The sequence below is a fragment of the Uloborus diversus genome, chromosome 10 (genome assembly GCF_026930045.1).
Source record: "Uloborus diversus isolate 005 chromosome 10, Udiv.v.3.1, whole genome shotgun sequence".
Taxonomy (NCBI): domain Eukaryota; kingdom Metazoa; phylum Arthropoda; class Arachnida; order Araneae; family Uloboridae; genus Uloborus; species Uloborus diversus.
In genome coordinates, this window is record NC_072740.1 from 66,999,855 (window position 1) to 67,019,251 (window position 19,397).

At 31.6% G+C, this 19,397-nt stretch overlaps 1 protein-coding gene across 2 annotated transcripts in view; it reads right to left on the reverse strand.

Annotated features, from left to right (window-relative positions):
- The window catches only part of LOC129231276 (gamma-aminobutyric acid receptor alpha-like), a 91,890-nt gene extending 74,725 nt beyond the window's left edge, over window positions 1–17,165 (reverse strand). For both annotated transcript variants that reach the window (XM_054865561.1, XM_054865559.1), the window contains exon 1: window positions 17,007–17,165. In XM_054865561.1, coding sequence (XP_054721536.1) covers window positions 17,007–17,101 — 95 coding nt within the window. In that variant the 5' untranslated portion in view covers window positions 17,102–17,165. The remainder of the gene's footprint in view (window positions 1–17,006) is intronic.
- Window positions 17,166–19,397: the final 2,232 nt, after the last annotated feature.

Sequence of the window (19,397 nt, forward strand, 5' to 3'; positions counted from 1 at the left end):
CCATTACGTGAAGAGTTCCTTAAAAACCCCCATTATTTTGAAATACCTCTAAAATCTGTCAAACGAAAAAGTAGAAGCTCTCTTTTTCAGGGAACGTAGTGCTCAGTGGTACTAATAAACTGTTTAAAAAAATGAAAATTTTTAAAACTGACATATTTAAAAAAATAATAATAATAACTTTTTTTTTCCAAAAGACTGTGGAAAAAAAAATAAAGCACATATTTCAAAATGTTGCATATGTTTTTAAACAAGAAGTAATATCCTTTTAAATAAAACAAACCACAACAAAATATGTTCTACCGTTCCTGAGATAATTTACTTTAAAAATTTTGACGAAAATCGCAAGTGAGAAACATGACAGGACCGCCATCTTTGGCGACCTGTATCTCGGCCAAGAAATTTTTTTGAGCAAAAAAAAAAAAAAAAAAACACGTATATCTAATTTTTTTATGAATTTTAACGTATGTTAAATTCAAAAAAATCCGAGACTATCACGTTACAGCCCTTGTTTAATTGACATGGATTTTACCAAAAAGTTTCTGACAATTAAAGGAAATGTAAAGATTTTCAATATGCTTGAGGAATCTAAGAAGTGCGTGGAATATAATTACTGTATCTACTGTACAGTAGTGTAGTGCTGCAGTTTAATTTTTCTGCATGTTGTATGTACCGTACTGTTTTATTTGATGCTCCCATTGATTTTATACATCGTAACAGTATTGTTTGTTGAATACTTTTTTTGAAATAATATAGTTTTTTTATGTAAAAAGAAAAAACGGTAAAACAAAATTTAGAAAAAAAAGAGCCTATATCCTTTTTGCACAACGCGAAATTACGACTTACTCGAGGGGTCTTGCAACGAATTCTTCGCGTAAGTTGAGACTCGACTGTATTTCCAAACTAAGGAGCCTAAATCTCCCTATTGCATTTTTTTTCTTATGGGGATTTAGTTATTATTCCATAAATTACTTTAATAAAATATTTTCTTAAAAATGTTAGCGAAACAATGTTTTTGTTTCCAATGCTACAAATTACTGCTTTGATGGGTCTATAATGAATCCTTTAGTTGCTCAATCTTCACTCTTTCTATATGTTTAACCTCCAGCAAGCAATACTGTGAGTTTCCAGTTTATTTCCGGTTGGGTGATTCAATTGGAACTTGTACACGCTTCATTCAAGCAGTCTAGAGACTTATTTAGACTATTGAAGGTAGGTTATACTTAGCATGTTTGTTCTCAGTACACTCATGTCTAATATTACTCGCATTATACGTAGCATCATGACAGATAATTATAAAGGAAGAAAGTTAAGAGCACTGCATCTGATAAAATTTTACAGTATGAAACAATAAAAGGACTTAAAAATAAGACAAATATAGCTCAAAAAAAAAAAAAAAAAAAACCCTAAAATCTCTGCAGGGCTTGGATATTTAGAAATTTTAGTGGAATATAATCCTCATTGGCTTGTGCACACATATCACGACATGTTTTTATGAATATATCAAATGCTTTCCGAAGTAAGACAGCAACAAGAAATATGGGATATGTTAAACTGTTGCGATACAGTTAGTCTACGTGATAGAAAACATTCTAAAACGATATAACTGCTGTAAGAAGACCTGGGAAAAGTTGTAAAGGAATGGCTATTGCTTTTTAAAATTAATCAGCCAATAAGTGCCTGTTGTAATAGGAAGTCTACCACCTCCTGTCAATTTAGAGATTGTAGCCGTAATCATAGAAACTTCTGTAGTGTGGAAAACGATTAACAGGAAGCTGAATAAGACTATCCTTTATACTACGAAAATGGTTGTGTTTAACCGTTTTCAGAAAAACAAGAGAGATCACCATTGACAGTAGAAAGAACCTCATTACTGAAGCGGACACCGATGAAAAATTATCTTTACTGGTGAATCCAGATTTAATTTTTGCATGTGAATTTAACCGGAGAACTTCTGGAGAACTTTTCAAGTTTTCACTAGTGCATCTGGGATCGGTCAAAAATACTGAGATAAGGTCTAAGGTCCATTCGCAAGGCTTTTCAGAGGAGCATGTGGATCTGAATCTTCTTATGAACGATGATGATGCTCCACATTAAAAATAAAGAAGTTGACGATTTCCTTGAAAGACAATACAGAGAGCAAGTACTATGTCTAGCAAATATTTAACCCTACAGAAGACTTATGCGACTTCGTTGGAAGAACAACTGTTCAAAATTATCTTTTTCTAGAGATGTAAACTCGTAAATGTGGAATTGATATAAGAACTTATCTCAATAGCAAAATTAGTGGTCAACAGCGTTATGGTAATTTTTTCCGAGTTTTCCCTTTTTTTCTGAGCTCTGTCACAGTTTTTATAATTATGTTTTTTCATGCTACAATTTTATATCGCACACTGTGCCTTTTTGACTTTTTTATGTGTTTTTGTGAACAAGAACCTGAAAAACTCTAAAATTTATATTTAACTGTGTCTAACTATTCCGTCAACATACGCATGTAGTTATAATTTTCGACATGGGCCTCTCTTGATTTAAGGATAACCATAGATCCTAGTTAACTTCGTGCGATAATTTTTTAAAATGAAGATACAAAGTCATTAACAAATCTCCATTAGCTAAATATAATCCACGCAAGAAGTTATAACAATTTAAAATACAACAGAATTTTAAAAATAGTGATATTTAAAGGCACAGTGTATTATAAAGTAAAGCCATTATAAAGTATGGAAAGACCCCTTAAATACATAAGATCTCTGTCGCTAAGTGTGAAACAAAGCAAAAATCAAAAATGGGCTATCATACCAAATTTATTAGGAGCTGATTTTGGTACACACATTTTCTCTAAACATGAAACTATATTTTTAAAGTATTCTTAATGTATTTACAACAGTTCAAATAAGAAATATATGGTCATAAAATGACCAGTCATTTTCTTAAAGTTTTCCAACGTAGGAAAATATAGAAAAAAATATAGTTAAACTGCAACATGATTTTTTATTCTTTTTTTAGTTGATAGGATTCACATTTGTATTTTTCTTCGCTTTAGCCCCATTTCACATTCTAGATGTACCCGCTAAGGCATTTTATGCACTGAAAAATTTGATAATAAATCACATCACATTATATACAGATATATATATATATATATATATATATATATATATATATATATATATATATATATATATATATATATATATATATATATATATATATATATATATATACGAGGGGGGACCCAAAAGAAACCGGACTAATGGTGCGATGCCAATCCTAGATGTAGTGGAGTGTTCTCCAGATAGATGGCTCAAGTAGAGACCTTCACAAACCAGCTGTGCAAGTGGCTTCAGTTTAATTGATACCGTCTGATCGTAGGGTTGGTTTTCTCAGGTGCTGTTTCTTTCCGCCTGCAAACTCATTACATGGCAGATTTAAAAGAACAAACTAAACTTGAAATGTTGCTTCTCCTGCTTGAAAAGTCGGCAACGGATTAGCTTACCAAATGTTTCAACAAGCTTTCAAGACCGATGCTATGAGCCGTACATAAGTTTTCGAGTGGTTTGGGTGCTTTAAACGCGGTAGCATGAATTTTGAAGATCATGCTCGCTCTGAGCGCCCTTTAACGTCTCGAAATGATGAAAACGCTGAAAAAATCTGCCAAAAAATCAACAAGAGTGGTTGTTTTACGATTTACGGAAATTTAGAAGAAACAAGAGTGAGTTGGAGCTCGCTAGGGCGATTGGAAGGATGGTTCCTTCTTAATGATAACGCTCCCGTACACACAACCTTTACTATTAACCGCTAATTGGTCTCTCAGGGGTGGCCAGTCGTTCTTCGACCCCCGTATTCGCCAGTCCTAGACCCCTGTGATCTTTTTCTGCTCCCAAAGATGAAAAAAATCTGAAAATGAAGCGTTTTGATGATGTAGAGGCTGTAAAAACTACTTCGCAACGGGCACTGGACATGGTCAAAGTTAGAGAGTTCCAAGGGAGCTTCTAACAGTGGAAAAAAAGAATTAACAAGTGTATTGCATCTAAGGGTAAACACTTTAAAGGAGACAAAAGAAATTTTGTGAATAAACTAATATATAAATATTTTAAAACAAAAATCCGGTTATTTTTGGGTCCCTCCACGTATATATGAGTTGTAAAATATTAGTGCTAATACTTTCAAGTCTCCTTTTCGAGACATCGTGTACACAACCAGCTTTAGTCAATCCCTTATCACCATTCCAACAAGCAGCTAAGGCTTTTCAGTAATTTATCCTCCCACTAACCAATCTAATTTTTAACATCCTCTAAAATCAATGTCCATATACATTGGCACCGATTGTAATTTATAGATTGAGTCAAAAATTTACGTTAAAAAGCACGAATTGCACTCAAATTCAAAAGTAAGACATATGATATTAAAAACGAAAAATAAAAGGTTTTAGTTAAAATAGATGGAGATTACTTCAATTTTAAGTTCTTATAGCTTCTAGGCAATGTGTGTACTCGTGAAGCGTGACTGTCATGAACTAGTTTTAAGTGTGTTAAAAAAATTTTTAACTATGTATTTAGAACACAAAAACGTATTTTTTAACTTGAAAAGTAAAAACGTTTGTTTAATTTCATATTCTTAAATTGATCACAGATTCAATTTAGGAAACAATAACCGGTTTTATGAAGTAAAACACGAAAATTTTTATTTTTTTACTTAAATATTTTTGTAAACAAGCTTTATAATCTCGCATATTAATTCATTACTGTAATTTGTTTTGAATACACGAGCTACACAACGCGAAGAAAAGCGAAATTCTATCACAATATCCTGCACCCCCAAAACGTTTATTTTCTACCCTTAGAACGTAGCAGAGAACTGTATACTATTTTTATGCCTGATCTCCAATTTAGGCTGCGGCTTAACATAGGCAGTGTTAACTTAAATAGTGAACGCATAAACAATACTTTGTCACTAAGTAAAAATGGAAAATGATTTGGAAAATGTTTGCAATAGTGTTCAAAATATTTAAAAACAGTCTTGGAGTGCATAGGTATATTTAAGTTGACGCATACTTAGTAAAACGCTTTTGGGTTATTTTGTTGCAGAAGAATGCTGTCTCATGGTGGGTGTCATTGTTTTTTTGCAACCGCTCAGTTTGCCTGTGAAAATTTCTTACCTAAGGCTTAAACCAGTTTTCGTCTTTTCGCTGAAGTTCCTACCGGAACTTTTCTAGCCATGTGAGAGTCGAAGATGATTTTTTAGAATGTCCTAGATTTTTTTTTTTTTTTGCAATGACTCAAAAATCAATATTCGTAACATGTCATATAAAATATCCCTTGAGGAAAAAGATTGATTTGATTCCCTCAAGATCGCAAAACATCATAAGATAGCAAATGTGCAAAAAATTAATAAAAAAGACCCTGGAAATCGGATTGACGCTATCAACATTTTACTACTTACTGGATTTATGTATTTTCTCACCGTAAACACTATGCGCTTGAAAAAATTTAAAGTGGAATAAGCACACGTTTTAAAAAATGCATTTAATTTACACACTTAGCGATAAGCAACTAATATTGCGTGTTTATGTTTGTATTATGTTCGATATTATGGACAGATACTGCTCACTAGTGAAAATTTATCACTATATAAATTGCTTTTTATACCTCTAACTAAGTATTGGTAGTACGTTTTGATATTACAGTGATTTCAAAAGAGGAGCAGCTGTCAATTATCAACAGTTTTCCAAGTCCAGTAACGGATCTACCGTGTGACATTATGCAGTGCAAATCGATGGCCCAGTGAACAAAATCAACGGAAAGCCTAAGTAGAGTAGGAAATGCTATTAAGATAACTGCTACTTTTAATGTCTTTTTACAGGAAAAAAGTGCTTCTGGGGGGAAGACGGTATACCTTGATATTAATTTTGAAAACAGCATCCAAAATCATAATTACTTATCATATCTAATGTTTTTTGACAATAGCACCTTTTACTACTATAATTCACTCATGGGGGGGGGGGGGGCATTGCCTCCGAGAGGTTGGACTTCTGTCTGTTCGGACCACGATAATTTTATTTCCTTTCTACCATTTGTAGGAAGCCTATGGAAGGCACTCCCCTATCTGCTACCCGGGAACGCTCTCAGTGTGATCACTATGTTCTATTGTCCAGCTATATTCTCGGTCCTCTTCAGAATTGACATCAACTAGCCCAAGGACGTCGTTTTCTCTGATCATGCCGAAGAAGTGGCAGAAGCAATACTTCGCACCTTTACACCTTTAGACAGGTCGGCAACAAAAACAAATACTTTAGTTTTATTGCTTCACCATACCATACTTTCTCGAAACGAAATTCTGCTATTTTAAAAAGATGCAAAGTTATTATGAAAAGCTGTGTGAAGTGGTTGAAGGCGCACCACAACATCGTAGCTTTAATGACTGAGTAGTGCATTACATGCGATAACTGAAATTGGTTACATAGCAGATATTGAACAAAGTTATTACAGTAAAAATATTTTTTTATTGAACTTAATAGATGCTACTAGCAGGTGCAATGTTTCAAAAAAAAAAAAAAAAAAAAAAAAACATCTGACTATGCCTGCGTTCCCTCATTCATTCCCACTTTCAGTTTCACAAAAAGTCTGTAACGAGATAAAATTATTAAATCCTTTGCTAAACTGTTTGCAATTGTAAACGAATAACTCTACTTGTTTATTTAATTTGTACCAGTTTGGCTATGACTTAGTGAAAATTTCTGACCTTGCTGAAGTTTGATATTTACTAAAGTCCACATAGGAAAGCACTGCGCATTTTTATTCTTATTGCTCATTAAAAGTTGATAAAACCACTGCTGCACTGTAAAAAAATTCCGAAACGTTACTTCAAATGCTACTTTTATCCATTTTCTGAGAAAATCAAGTATCTTTGTTGAAAAGTTTCCTGAATTGCTGCACGTTGCACAAATGCAGACTTCTCACTGTTGTGAAAACTAGTTTTAGCTACCAGTACAAAGATTAAATGAGCGTATTTAACAAGCATATCGGCTTCAGCTCAATAACAGCCTTTCTAGATTGACTAAGCTCCAAATGATAGCGAATAAGTCTCTAGACTCCATAGCTTTGCAAGAATTCTTACGAGTTTGAATCATGGCACTTGCTTGCAATTCTGTCTTGGCTTTGGCCATGATTGCAATACTGCTTTCGGATCCTTCTTGGTAAATTGGAAATTTCCAAGCTATTATATTAAACCTTTCCAAACTCTCTTTGAAGGTTCAAGAGACACAATTGGCTTTAACCGGGAGACAACTGAATCATTCAGAACTATTCCAGGATAATTTCAGAAAGGTTACTGACTTTTTGCGGAAAACCTTTCCGTTTTATGCAAGATATGTAACTAGCAGAAATTGGGCCCATTAGCTGCCCATTATTTACCAGGAACGTTTCTGAATTGTTTTTACAGTCTAATAGCTTGTTGTAGGGGAGAGTGTTGTACCTTGGGACACTTTTCATATTTTAATTTTTAACGCCAATTATTTGAACTAAATTTAAGATCTAAAAGTCACATTAAAATACCCCAACGTACTTCTATGCAATGTATTTTTTTTTTTAATTCGGACAGTTTGAAAATAAAATATTGCCAGCCATTTAAAATAAAAGTTCCAAGCTGTCCCAAGGTACAACATCCTAATTGTACCTTGGAATACATCCTGATGTACTATGGGAAAGTCTTCATGATTCAGGAAACAGCAATATACTTGAACCAATTTTGCTTCAGGAAGCAAAAAAAAAAAAAAAATAAATAAATAAATAAAAAATAAAAAAAATCATGGTAGTGTATAATGAATAATGAATTATAAATTATATTATCAAACATTAAATTTGTTTAAAACACTGCTTAAGATAGGAACAGTTTTCCATGTTCCTAAACATATCTTAATTATTAAGAACCGTGCATATCTTGCACCTTGGCACGTGTTGTAAGGTACAAAACGTTTGGATGCGCCAAGGTTCAATCACCACGTGGTTTAAGAAAAACCAAAATAATGGTCAATCTAAATGCACTATCATTATATTATCATAAGCAAAATATTTAAAGTATTTATCTTTTATAACAAAATAAAATTCAGTTGATTAAATTTACAAATACAAAGACAAAAAATTGAAATAAAAATGAAGAAAATATTTACTTTGGAGTCATGAAATTTTCTTTCTCTCACAAAATTGTTAATTTTACTCATTTGATGCTGATTTTTACTATGGCACCATTTAGTGGTGAAGTTTACTATTAGAGATTACAAAAAAAAAAAGACTGCTAAAAATAAATTCTTAGAAATTAGCACTGTCCAAAGTACAAACCGTCCCAAGGTACAACACTCTTCCCTATAGCAGAACATCAATCAATTTTGCCTTTCGTTCAATAGTAAATAAATGCTCAAGTCATTTTCTTTTTCAGAGATAGAACACTAGAAATTAGCTGAAATGTTAGAAGCTTTTGTCTTTAAAAATTAATCTTATATTACTTTAGATAAAAAAATATGGATGTCAAGGCGTATTATAGTTTAAGAAAGTCAAATAGAAATTTTGTAAATTTCCATGATGTATTTCAGACTTATATACTTGTATCTTGTATTAGCTGAAAGTAAGCTACCTTTTGTTTGCCAGAGGTGCATCACATCCCACATATGAACAAGATGTGGTGTTATACGTAACTTTTTCAACTACAAACTCCATAATTTATTGATAAAGAAGTCTTGACTAACAATGAGACCTTACGGTCTCGGAAATTTAGATCGGGATGAAATTCAGCAGATTAGTAGTACCCCTTGAGAGTGTCCACACAGTAAAGTAATAAAGCGCACTAACCAGAATGTTCCGAGAAAACAGCCTCTAAAATTTTACGCGCAGCCTATATACTAGTAGAGATTACTCGCCAGCAACAGCTCGGTTGCTGTGTGGTCAGCGAGCTAGCTGCATTCTTGTGTTGTCGATCCGGGCTCGATACCTCTCGAAGAATTTTTTCATATAAAATTATAAAGAGACTGTTACAGCTTATTGAAATTTGAATTGGAGAAAATATTTTTTTTGAAGATAATAATGTAGTTTTAATCGAGAAAATAGAGATAAACTCAATCGATTATAAATTTTAATTTGAATTACCACGGCAATAAAATTAGGGTAGGACTTGTTAATTTATGTAAAAAATTTGTAAATATAGTTTTTATTCATCAATTATTTATTTATATACATACATCAGAATGATAATTATCATAAAAACACGGAAAACAGAAAAGGCTTTGCCATCTTGCACAATGTATAAAAAGAGATTGTTTACAGGAGCAACCTATTTGTAAAATATTCATAGGAAAACATACTTCATTAACATTCATGAAAATTTCTCTTTTGTCAGAAAGTTTGGAAGCATACCGAATCCTAATAAAAAATTGGCAATGACAGTTGATGATGGACTATTGATTGCATTTTCATAGTCTTCAAGGGTATTTATTTTTCTACAACGAGATACGCACAATTTTGTATACATTTTATTTGATTTTTTACCTGTCTATAAAAATAGACGTCGCAAGGTTGATCAAGTGAGGTACATTTGGTGAAAAAAATAATTCTTCTAGAGGTATTGAACCCGAGATGGGTTTTATGGGAATCCAGTACGCTGACCACATAGCCACCGAGCTGCTGCAGGCGAATAATCTCTATTAGTATACAGGGTACCTCTATTTTCGATACCGTTAGTCCTAGATGCATACTTCCAATTGCTAAAGTGTTCAAAACCAGTTGCAGAAGTCAGATATTGAAAATTGGAAGTGAAAATAAAAATGAGTAAAAAGATACAAATTTGAACTTTTTATACGGGCTTCAGGTCCCCTAACTTATCTTTAGGGAAATAATCTCCATTGAAAAACAATTTCAATACAAAAAGTTCCAAATTAGTACGACCAATATTCACCGAGATATGAAACGCAGCGTTTTGTGACTTACACCACTTTACACTCGCTGTCAATAACACTTTTTGAGGAAAAATATAGCAGTTAACAAGTGTTTAAAGTATTATATGTGTGCGAAGTATGGATTTTCAAATCGTTCGAGGTTTTGCAGTATGTTTTTGCGTTTACATAAATACCTTTTTTTCCTTCTTTTTTCACTTTGACAACCTGTCATTCTTCTGAAAGGGCGATAATTTCCAACCTTATCTTCTGTAAGGTCCCTTAAAACTTTGAACTGGAATATCTTCTTGAGCTTTGATCGCACAAATGTCAAGTTTTTTGTGTCAGTAATAGTTTTCATTGGAGATTTTTTCTCTCTAACTATAAGTTAGGGGACCTAGGGCCCACATAAAAAGTTAAATTTTGTACTTTTTGGCTCTTGTTTTTTATTTTTGCTTCAAACTTTCGACATCTTAACTCCGCATCTGATTTTGAACATTTTTGCAATTGGAAGTATACATCTAGGACTAACAGTTGCGAAAATAGAGGTTTTGCAGGTTAAAACAGAACACCCTGTATATAAGCTGCGCGTAAAACTTTAGAGGCTGTTTTCTCGGAATGTTTTGACCAGTGCGCTTTATTACTTTACTGTGTGGATACTCTCAAGGGGTACTACTAATCTACTGAATTTCATCCCTATCTGAATTTCGGAGACCGTAAGGCCTTTTTGTAAGTTCGTAAACATACTTTGAAATTTCGTTTGTATGCATCTTAAAGATGAAAAATTACTTCACAGAAGAATTTTTTGTCATTACAAAGTAAATGTAGTATCATTTGATGCCAAAAACCGAAATAAAACATATAACTACTTTTTCACTGTTGGGGCAATACAAAACACGATGGTTCAAGGTACACCACCTTGCCCTATCAACCTGAGTTATGTAGCTTAAGATATGTAAAAGTTGTATAAACGTTTAAAAACTACATCTTGAAAGCAAAAGAGAATTTTATGAACTGGAAAATACTTTTCTTAAAATTTAGGACGTATTTTTTTTTTTTTTTTTTGAAAAATTTATAAAAATATTTCTTGAGACGAAAAATATTGCATTTTAAACAAAACATCAGGCCTGCTTTCAATTCGAATGAAGATCAACTGCACCATTTTGCGAAATAAAACTCAAAAAAGTGAGGAATACGCACAGAGTTGCAAAACTCAAAATTTTCAATACAACTCCTTAATGCCACATTAAAGTGTAACTGAAAATCTAGCTCCAATAACAAATCTTCGTTTTTAATAAGATGACTTTCTGAGGGTTTGCTCTCGTTATTAAATAAAAGCAAATTACAAGCTTTTTTATAATTATCTTAGTAATACAAGCACATTCATTTATGTGCGTGCAACTTGTTCAAATATGGTCCAGTGTGCCTTGTATTGAACAATAATAGTAATTAGCAAATTTCCATTATTTTTGAAATAGTGTGAATAGAAGTGAAATGAAATTGTTAATTATATTACTGAATATAAAACTAGTTTTATGCTTATTTCAAATACCAAGCATAACTTAAGTAACTTTTTTTTTTCTTTTTTTGTAAGCGATGAAGGCATAGTTACAGGACTGTTGGAACAGAGTCGGCAAGTTTGAACATCTATCGATTGGAATTAATATGCAGGGTGGTCGTAGTTATGCAAACTTTACAAAATCACATCCCATTTAAAATTCATATTAAGAATGAAATATAATGTGAAACAAGTGGTGAAAATGAGCCTCATCATTCATAATGATAATTGACTCACTCACTCATGATAGATTCAGCATTTTTAACACAGGGTTACCCCTCCCCTAAGAGCAAAGGCGGAGCCCCCAAATTGCCAAATATTGCCCCCTCAATGCAAAAGCCCCCCCCCCAAAAACTACCCCTCAAAACACCCCCTAAAAATTTCAATGGCGCTGTCTGCACAATGTCCCCCCTCCTCCAGGTGGGCAAACCTGTTAAACCTACGCGTCATGAGCAATCATGATATGCTCTACGGCCCACCACTCCATACCTTCTGAAATGTCATTGTATACCAAGGTTTTGTCCCTCACTACCTCCGATAGCGGCTTTATACGAACGACTCTCAAAACTTCCGTTTTCCGTAAGTCCTCCTGTGTTATAAATTATTCTGCTTAGTTTTCAAGCGCTCTTTTTTGCGTTATGTCAGTTTGAAACTATATTGAGCATATGTAGAGCAGCAAAACATCATTCGTAAAAAAAAATATTACATTACAAAAATAAGTTGATACAGTACAAAAATAAATTTTCACAGTAGAAATTGAACGCTTCAAAGAGTTAAGATGCTCTGAATTTCACAACTGATCCTTCTTAGATTATTTTTTAAAACATATCATTTGATAGTAAAGTAAGAAATAACAACGCCAAAAAGCACAAATTGCATATTACTGTAGAGAAGTGTTTCAGCGTTACAAGGAACGCCCTTTTCAATGCAAAAAATGAGCTTATGGATAAAAATGCATCCGACAAAAGTTAATTACTTCATCTATAAGCTCATTACTTTTTGCATGAAAAAGGCGTTCCTTGTAATGCCGAAACACGTGTCTGCAGTAATCTTCCATTTGTGCTTTTTGACGTTGTTATTTCTTACTTTGCTTTTCAGCATAAAGGTATTTATTTTATATCATTTGATGTCTCAATTATGCTAGTTGTTTTTTTCTTTCTTTTTTTTAGTTTGAATCATGCCACTTAAATTTTTATTTTCGAATTTTTAAAATATAATTTTATTCTCAGACGGTTAAAAAAAGAAAGGAAATCCTAATGGTCAAAGTTTGAGACATTCTCTCCAGGGTCGATTTGCTGATGGGATGCAAATATGAAAATAAAATATAAGTAAAAAAGTAGCCTTTATTGAACATTTGTCTAATATTCCTGCATATATAAGTTTTGTTTGAGTATAAATACTGAAATGAAAATATTTATGTCAACGTTTACCTCCAAGAAGCATCGGAAAATGTTTTAACTATATAGAGAGCATGACAAATACTAATTATCGTAAATGCATGTGTCATGCTTTCAAGAAGAAATTTTTATGTATAGCCAATGCAACATGCAGCGTGGTTTAAACTTTGCTTACACGTTGAAAACTAAGGCATAGGCCAAGCCTTGCCTATTCTAGACATAAATAGTATTTATTAAAGATGCATGCTTCAATCAGTATGAGTGTCTCATTTTTTCATCAAAATATCAGGTATAAAAGAAAAAAGAAAGCCATTTTCAAAGTTTAACACGTAAAAGTGTCGACGTTGTTTTATGAAATATAAAGCATTACTTTTAACACAAACAATTGTGTTCAGAGCTGTTATATTTATGGTAAAAAATTGCTTAAAGGAAACATGATCAATTCAGCGTTGTGCTAAAGTTTGATTGAAGACACAAATATTAAAAAAATGCAATATGTGACTATTTCAGGAGAGAATGGAGCCTCTTCCGAAGTGAAAAAATGCTGACTATATGAGTCAGTGAAGAGCAAAGGGATGTAATTGGACGTTTTCAAGTTTCGAATAAAACGCGTTTAAAGATCAGATCCTAGTTAGGCTTTCGTTGAATTTGTTTTCCACATCATACTGTATAGCTGCACCTACCAAGGCTACTAGTACCATCTCTTGCCCTAAACAGAGGAAAGGTTCACCTACCCTTTGTACTGGTTATCTCGAAATTTATAGTTCTACCACTTACATCTCTGTCACTGTCTCACTTGACAAATGTCGTGAGAGATATAGCTATATGCTGTATTTTCATTTCAAAAATAAGAACAGCATGTTTATCTGTCAATTACGAATCCAAAAATACTTTTATGCGTAAAATTGAATAGATTTGTTATCAATTTCAAAAAACTACATTTTTTTAAAAAATATTCTACACAAAATCTGCCTTTTTAAATGCAGTGGAAAGATTCACATCACAAAATGTTTGCAATGACAGTTCCGGAAAGTAATCCCTCATAAGCAAAATTTCCGCGTGGGACTCAATTTCACATTTGAGGTAGTGAGAAGCAAAAGGATACAAGTGGCAAAATTAAAAATTTCGAGATAACCAGTACACATGGTTGGTGAACCCCTCCTCTGTCTTGAGGCAAGAGATAGTACTAGTAGCCCTGGTAGGTGCTTCTGTATAGCAGTATCTAGAAAAAAAATCAATGAAAGCCTACCTAAAACCTATCTTTACACGCGTTTTACTCAAAACTTGAAAATGTTCACTTACACCCCTTTGCTTCTCACTGCCTCATTTGATTTAAAAGTTTTTGAACCGTTAAAAATGCAACTACCTCCTATAGTTAAATTTCCAGTGTAAATGCTACATGAAATACGTTTGATTGTTTTTTTAATGTCAAATATTTTTAAAGTGAAATATGTGTGAAAAAATACATTTTAAAGTACATAAGGGGAATGATTCAAGAAACGATGATTTGTTTAAGAATATTAAGTTTTTTTTTAAACCTGTGTCAAATTTTATTGACATTTTTTTCCGGTTTATTGATTTGTTTATTGTTCCAATGTTGATAGTTAAAAATAATGATGCTAAAAATATAGTGACATTTTAAATATTTATTGAAATTTCAGTACCAGAAACTTTTCTATTCATAACGTATTTCAAATTATTTTTAAAGGAATATATCAAAGCTATATTTTTCTCCCCAAAAATATGCAATTTTATAACATATGGATATCTTCAAGCATAAAACTGAGATCAATGTTTATAAATAAGCTACTTATAAATGTAACAAGAAAACGATCATAAACTTGTAAACAACCTTTCTAAATTTGAATTATTATTTTTGAAAACGTTTGTATTGAACAAAGCGAAAACAATGTAAAAATTCAACATCTTATTTTTACCGTAACTATTTTTCTTCAAAAACTATTAAATTGTTCAATGACTTCACAGTTGAAGGATAGACATGATATTTAAGATAACATCTTTTAGGAATCTGGAACCTGTTATTTTTAACCGTCTCAACTATTTCTGTTTATACTATTCTTCAAAACTAAGAAGCACAAGCATTTCGAAATGCAATTCTAAACCGTATGTTTCAGTGGTCATTTTTAACCATAATTTCCATTTTTTAATTTCCTTAACCTATATATATATTTTACAACATTAAATTATTTTAAACGTAATAGCTACAAACACTTTCGAAAATTATTATCCTTCGAAATATTTTTTTTGTCAATTGTTAGCTTTTCCTAAAAAATTAAGCACGCTTTATGCGCTATGCGTTTGTGTGAAAAGCAGTTCATATAAATTTTAATCACCAAAATATATTCATTCAAGTACGTGACTAAGTAGATATAATGTGCATGTTTCAATAGTAATTTTTTACAATAAATAAAATCACGTGTTTCCTCTAAGAAATTCGAAGTAGGCATTATTATGGTTGCTTAATTATAATTTTTGAAGAATGAAAGCTTACTAGATTTACATTATCAAATAGCCAATAAAGTCCTTCAAAATTACTTTTATGTTTTAAAAGAAAAAAACTCGGCTTTCGTCTAATAGATATTTTTATAAATGGACTACAAGATAAGTTCAAACTTCTTAACTATGAAATATTTGATAAATCAAATATACGTGAAAAAATATCCAACTTTATTAAATTATGGGTAAAACATAATATCATAGGGAAAAGTTTTTACCTTGTGATTTTCAAAATGTCAACCCATTAACTAGAATTGTTATTTTTCTTTTATTAAATTTACAGTTGCTATTGCAGAAAAAAAAACTTCACAAAACATATGCACTGATGTCAATTAACCATACACTTTTCGTGCATACGTTATTTTCAAGAAAGTATTTCTAAAATTATTTTATCAAAACTGAATAACAGTTCCGTAAGAACTTTAACAAAATGAATATTTAACAAAGCCATAAAGTTTCTTTTAGAACGAATAGCCGTTGCTGCACAAATCCTTGAAAATTTTTCAATTTTTTCTTTTGAAATAAGACTAACCAATCGTCCACAATAAATGTAAAGATTTTGAGTTGCCTAGTTCATTAGGTAAATAATAAGTAAAACATGCTAACAAAATAACATTTGCTCAATGTAATTTGGTATTAAAAGCCTGTAAAGACAAACACATGACTAAGCACTTAGCGCAATTCCTCATACATAACTTTTCTAAAATATTCCTTTTTTTTCTTAATTTCATAACATATGTCATCACTAGTTGCAATTATTTAAAAGAAAAATTTTGAATTAAACGAAAAGGAAATTATGTTAGATCTAAAAACGTGTTGCGTTTATAAACTGAAAAAATCAATTTCTCGTTCGTAAAGCAAACTTAAAACTTGCAGAAAAATGTTATATTTGATGACACCAACTAGGAAATTATACAGAATATTTGTAGTCCATTTCGAAATGAACTGCTCCTTTTGCAGCGGCCTTGACTGTTTTTCAAAAACATTTGAGAAGAAGTAAAACAATGACATTAAAAACGAAATGCAATAAATTTATATACTTTGAAATGTTGTAGTAAAGGAAAACAGAAATGTTAGTGACGGCAGATATAACTGAAAACAATTTACGCTGCTGAAAATTAGTAATTTTTTTCCAGTTAAAACTACCGTTTAGTATACATTAGTGTAGAATATACTCAAGCAAAAGTATTAAATTACAGGTATGTATGAAAAAAGTAACTTTAAATTTTTAAACTAAATCAATTTCGTCTTTATTCAAAGGAAATTTATTCCTTTTTATTCGTAGCGGTATTTCATAATGTAACAAAAACATTTTACAAAAAATTATTGTTACGGAAGTTTTTACCCAACTTTCAAAAAAAGAGAAAAACGCAAATGTGCAAAATAACATTATGCTTTTTTTTTCAGTTTGCATGCTAATAGAAATGATATATGCTATTAGCGATAAAATCATAGGTAAAGGTGAAAAAAAATTAAGTTTTCAGACCTAGATAAAACTTAACTTATTTTATAAAAAAATGTATGCAAGTTTTTATTCTTAGCGGTAAAAACATAACATTTTATAACTTAGCATACAGTTTTTACATGCAAATGTTCTTACAAAAAAGTCTTTACCTACCTTCCAAAAGGGAGAAAAAAAGCAATTACGAAGACGAACATCATGCTTTTTTTCAGTTTACCTGATACCAGGAATAACAGCGCCGAGGATTTCATAATAATTAAGTGACGAAAGGATGAGCTATTTGACGCGAATGACCAAGATGTGCACACGAAAGAGGAAAGCGCCGAAAGGAACACGTTCCACACGTGTTCCAACTCATCCCCATACTTTTAGAAACCCCCACCCCCCCTCCTCTTACGTCATCGAAGCGAGGGAGACTGCGCAAGCTCCAATTGGGAGAAGTTCGCTCATCCGCGAGGAAATATGCGAAGTTAAATTGACGAATAGAGTTGAATTGATGGTAATTGTGCTTTGAAATGCAGTTTATATTGCTAAATTGTATTTTAATAAACGTAAGTAGAGTGAAAGAAGTTGAAATAACTTCTTTTAAATATTTACCTGAATTGACAGTCAGCGAGACATTTTCAGCAAAAGCAATTAAATATGATTCGCATTGGTAGGACGGAAAATAAAGGGAAACAAATTATGATAATTTCGCGTTATTATCTTTACATAGAAATGAAAAATTTTGTTTACTGTTTTTAGAATTTCAACTTTTAAAGATCAGGTTGAAGTATGAAAGCTTGAAGATAATAATAAAAAAAGATTAATCATTTAAATTGTGGTTTCATAATGGGGAAAAACACACACACACATTGGAAAAATAATATATTCGGAGTTAGATACGGAATTTATAATCGAATTCAGTATTATTTTAGAACTAACATTTTTAACTTTTCAGAAAGCGATACATATTTTTTGTGAAATAAAACCATTAAGTTGTATAAAAACTATGATAAAATGTTTCAAACTGTTAGGCAACGTTGTGTTGCTGAATTTTAAGCTGCAAAGGATTTCACAAACCTTAACAAGAATTTTCATTGCATTTTCCCTGTTAGATCAATGTATAATGGTTATCTTTTATCATTATTATTAGGAGTCAATATGTGTTTTAATTAACTGAAATTTTACGGAACATTTTATTATGATAATTTTAATTCATAAAAATCTTTACTGATTACTTCTTTTATAAACTAGTACTTTGACGATTTTTAAAAAAAAATTATGTTAACTACTGTTTTTGTAAAGACTGAAAATTGGGTATTGTTCTTTTTTTTTTGTGCAATTGATGTTAAAAATATCTATTCCATAGTAGCGGACTAGGTTGAAAAAAGTAGTAGTGTTTCGAAAAAAAACGCTCTTTTTGCGAGAACGTAATTAAACGACTGACAGGAAAGAAACCACGTTTGGGTATGTATCTTTTAAACATACACAAAGGTTTGTAATGTTTAAAAGATGATACATTATATGTTTAAATATCTATTGCTCTTTGCCAAGCATTTATAGTTAAAAACCTTTACAGGAAATGCTTAGAATTTCCATAGCAGTAATAAAGTTATTGTTTTATTTTTTTTTCCTGAAACATAAAAGATTAATGTATGTCACTGGGGAAGTCATTGTTTATCACTTCTTGATATATAATGATAATCAATAGGGTCGGTGAATCGTCATAAATATAAAAATACATTAATGCTATATTATAAGCGAAATTGATTTCATTTTTGATCGTAATAAAAAGTGCGAACGTAACTCGAATAATGTTTATAATATGGGAAGTTTATTTTATTGAAGATCTGCAATGCGACTCGTATGCAATATGCAATTTTTCCAAGATTGTTTTTGTACAACGTGAACATCTTTTCGGGCATTGCAGTGAGTCCTAGACTCTAGTTTTGCACTAAAAACTAAGTAGAAATTTTTTTAAAACAAACCATTATAAAAGACAGTTTTTGATGATTTTTTAAAAACATTTTCCGTAGGAGTATTCTCATGAGTCTCCCTACTCGCTACAAATGTCCATGATTTTGAAATTTTTGCCTCTCTAGCAACTCAGAGGAATGTTAATTGTTAATATAACTCTCCATTCCCTCCAAATAAAAATAATGGCTGGCGCAATTTAAAAAAGAAAAAAAAAGGAGGGCAGAGTAGGGAAACGGTGGTACTTAAATTCAGGTGCGAAAGATTGGTGTGAAAAGTATTTTGCAGTTTTTTTTTTTTTTTTTTTTTTTTGCCGCTCAGTGTTATTAGTGCACATATCCATAAAATGCTCGATCCATATGCACAGGTGCGTGGATCCGTGCATATGGATTACTGTGCATATAGTAATCATTTGTAGGCAAAGGTTTGCACTTAATTCCCGTAATTTTAAACTTTGGCTTTCAGTTGTGATATAGTTCAATATAAGGAACTAATATGTATCATAATATGAAGTATCAACTTTCTAAAAGAAAAATAACGTTTTCTGAGGGTGACATGAACTGCATTTTATGAGTTAGAGCAGAAAATTTT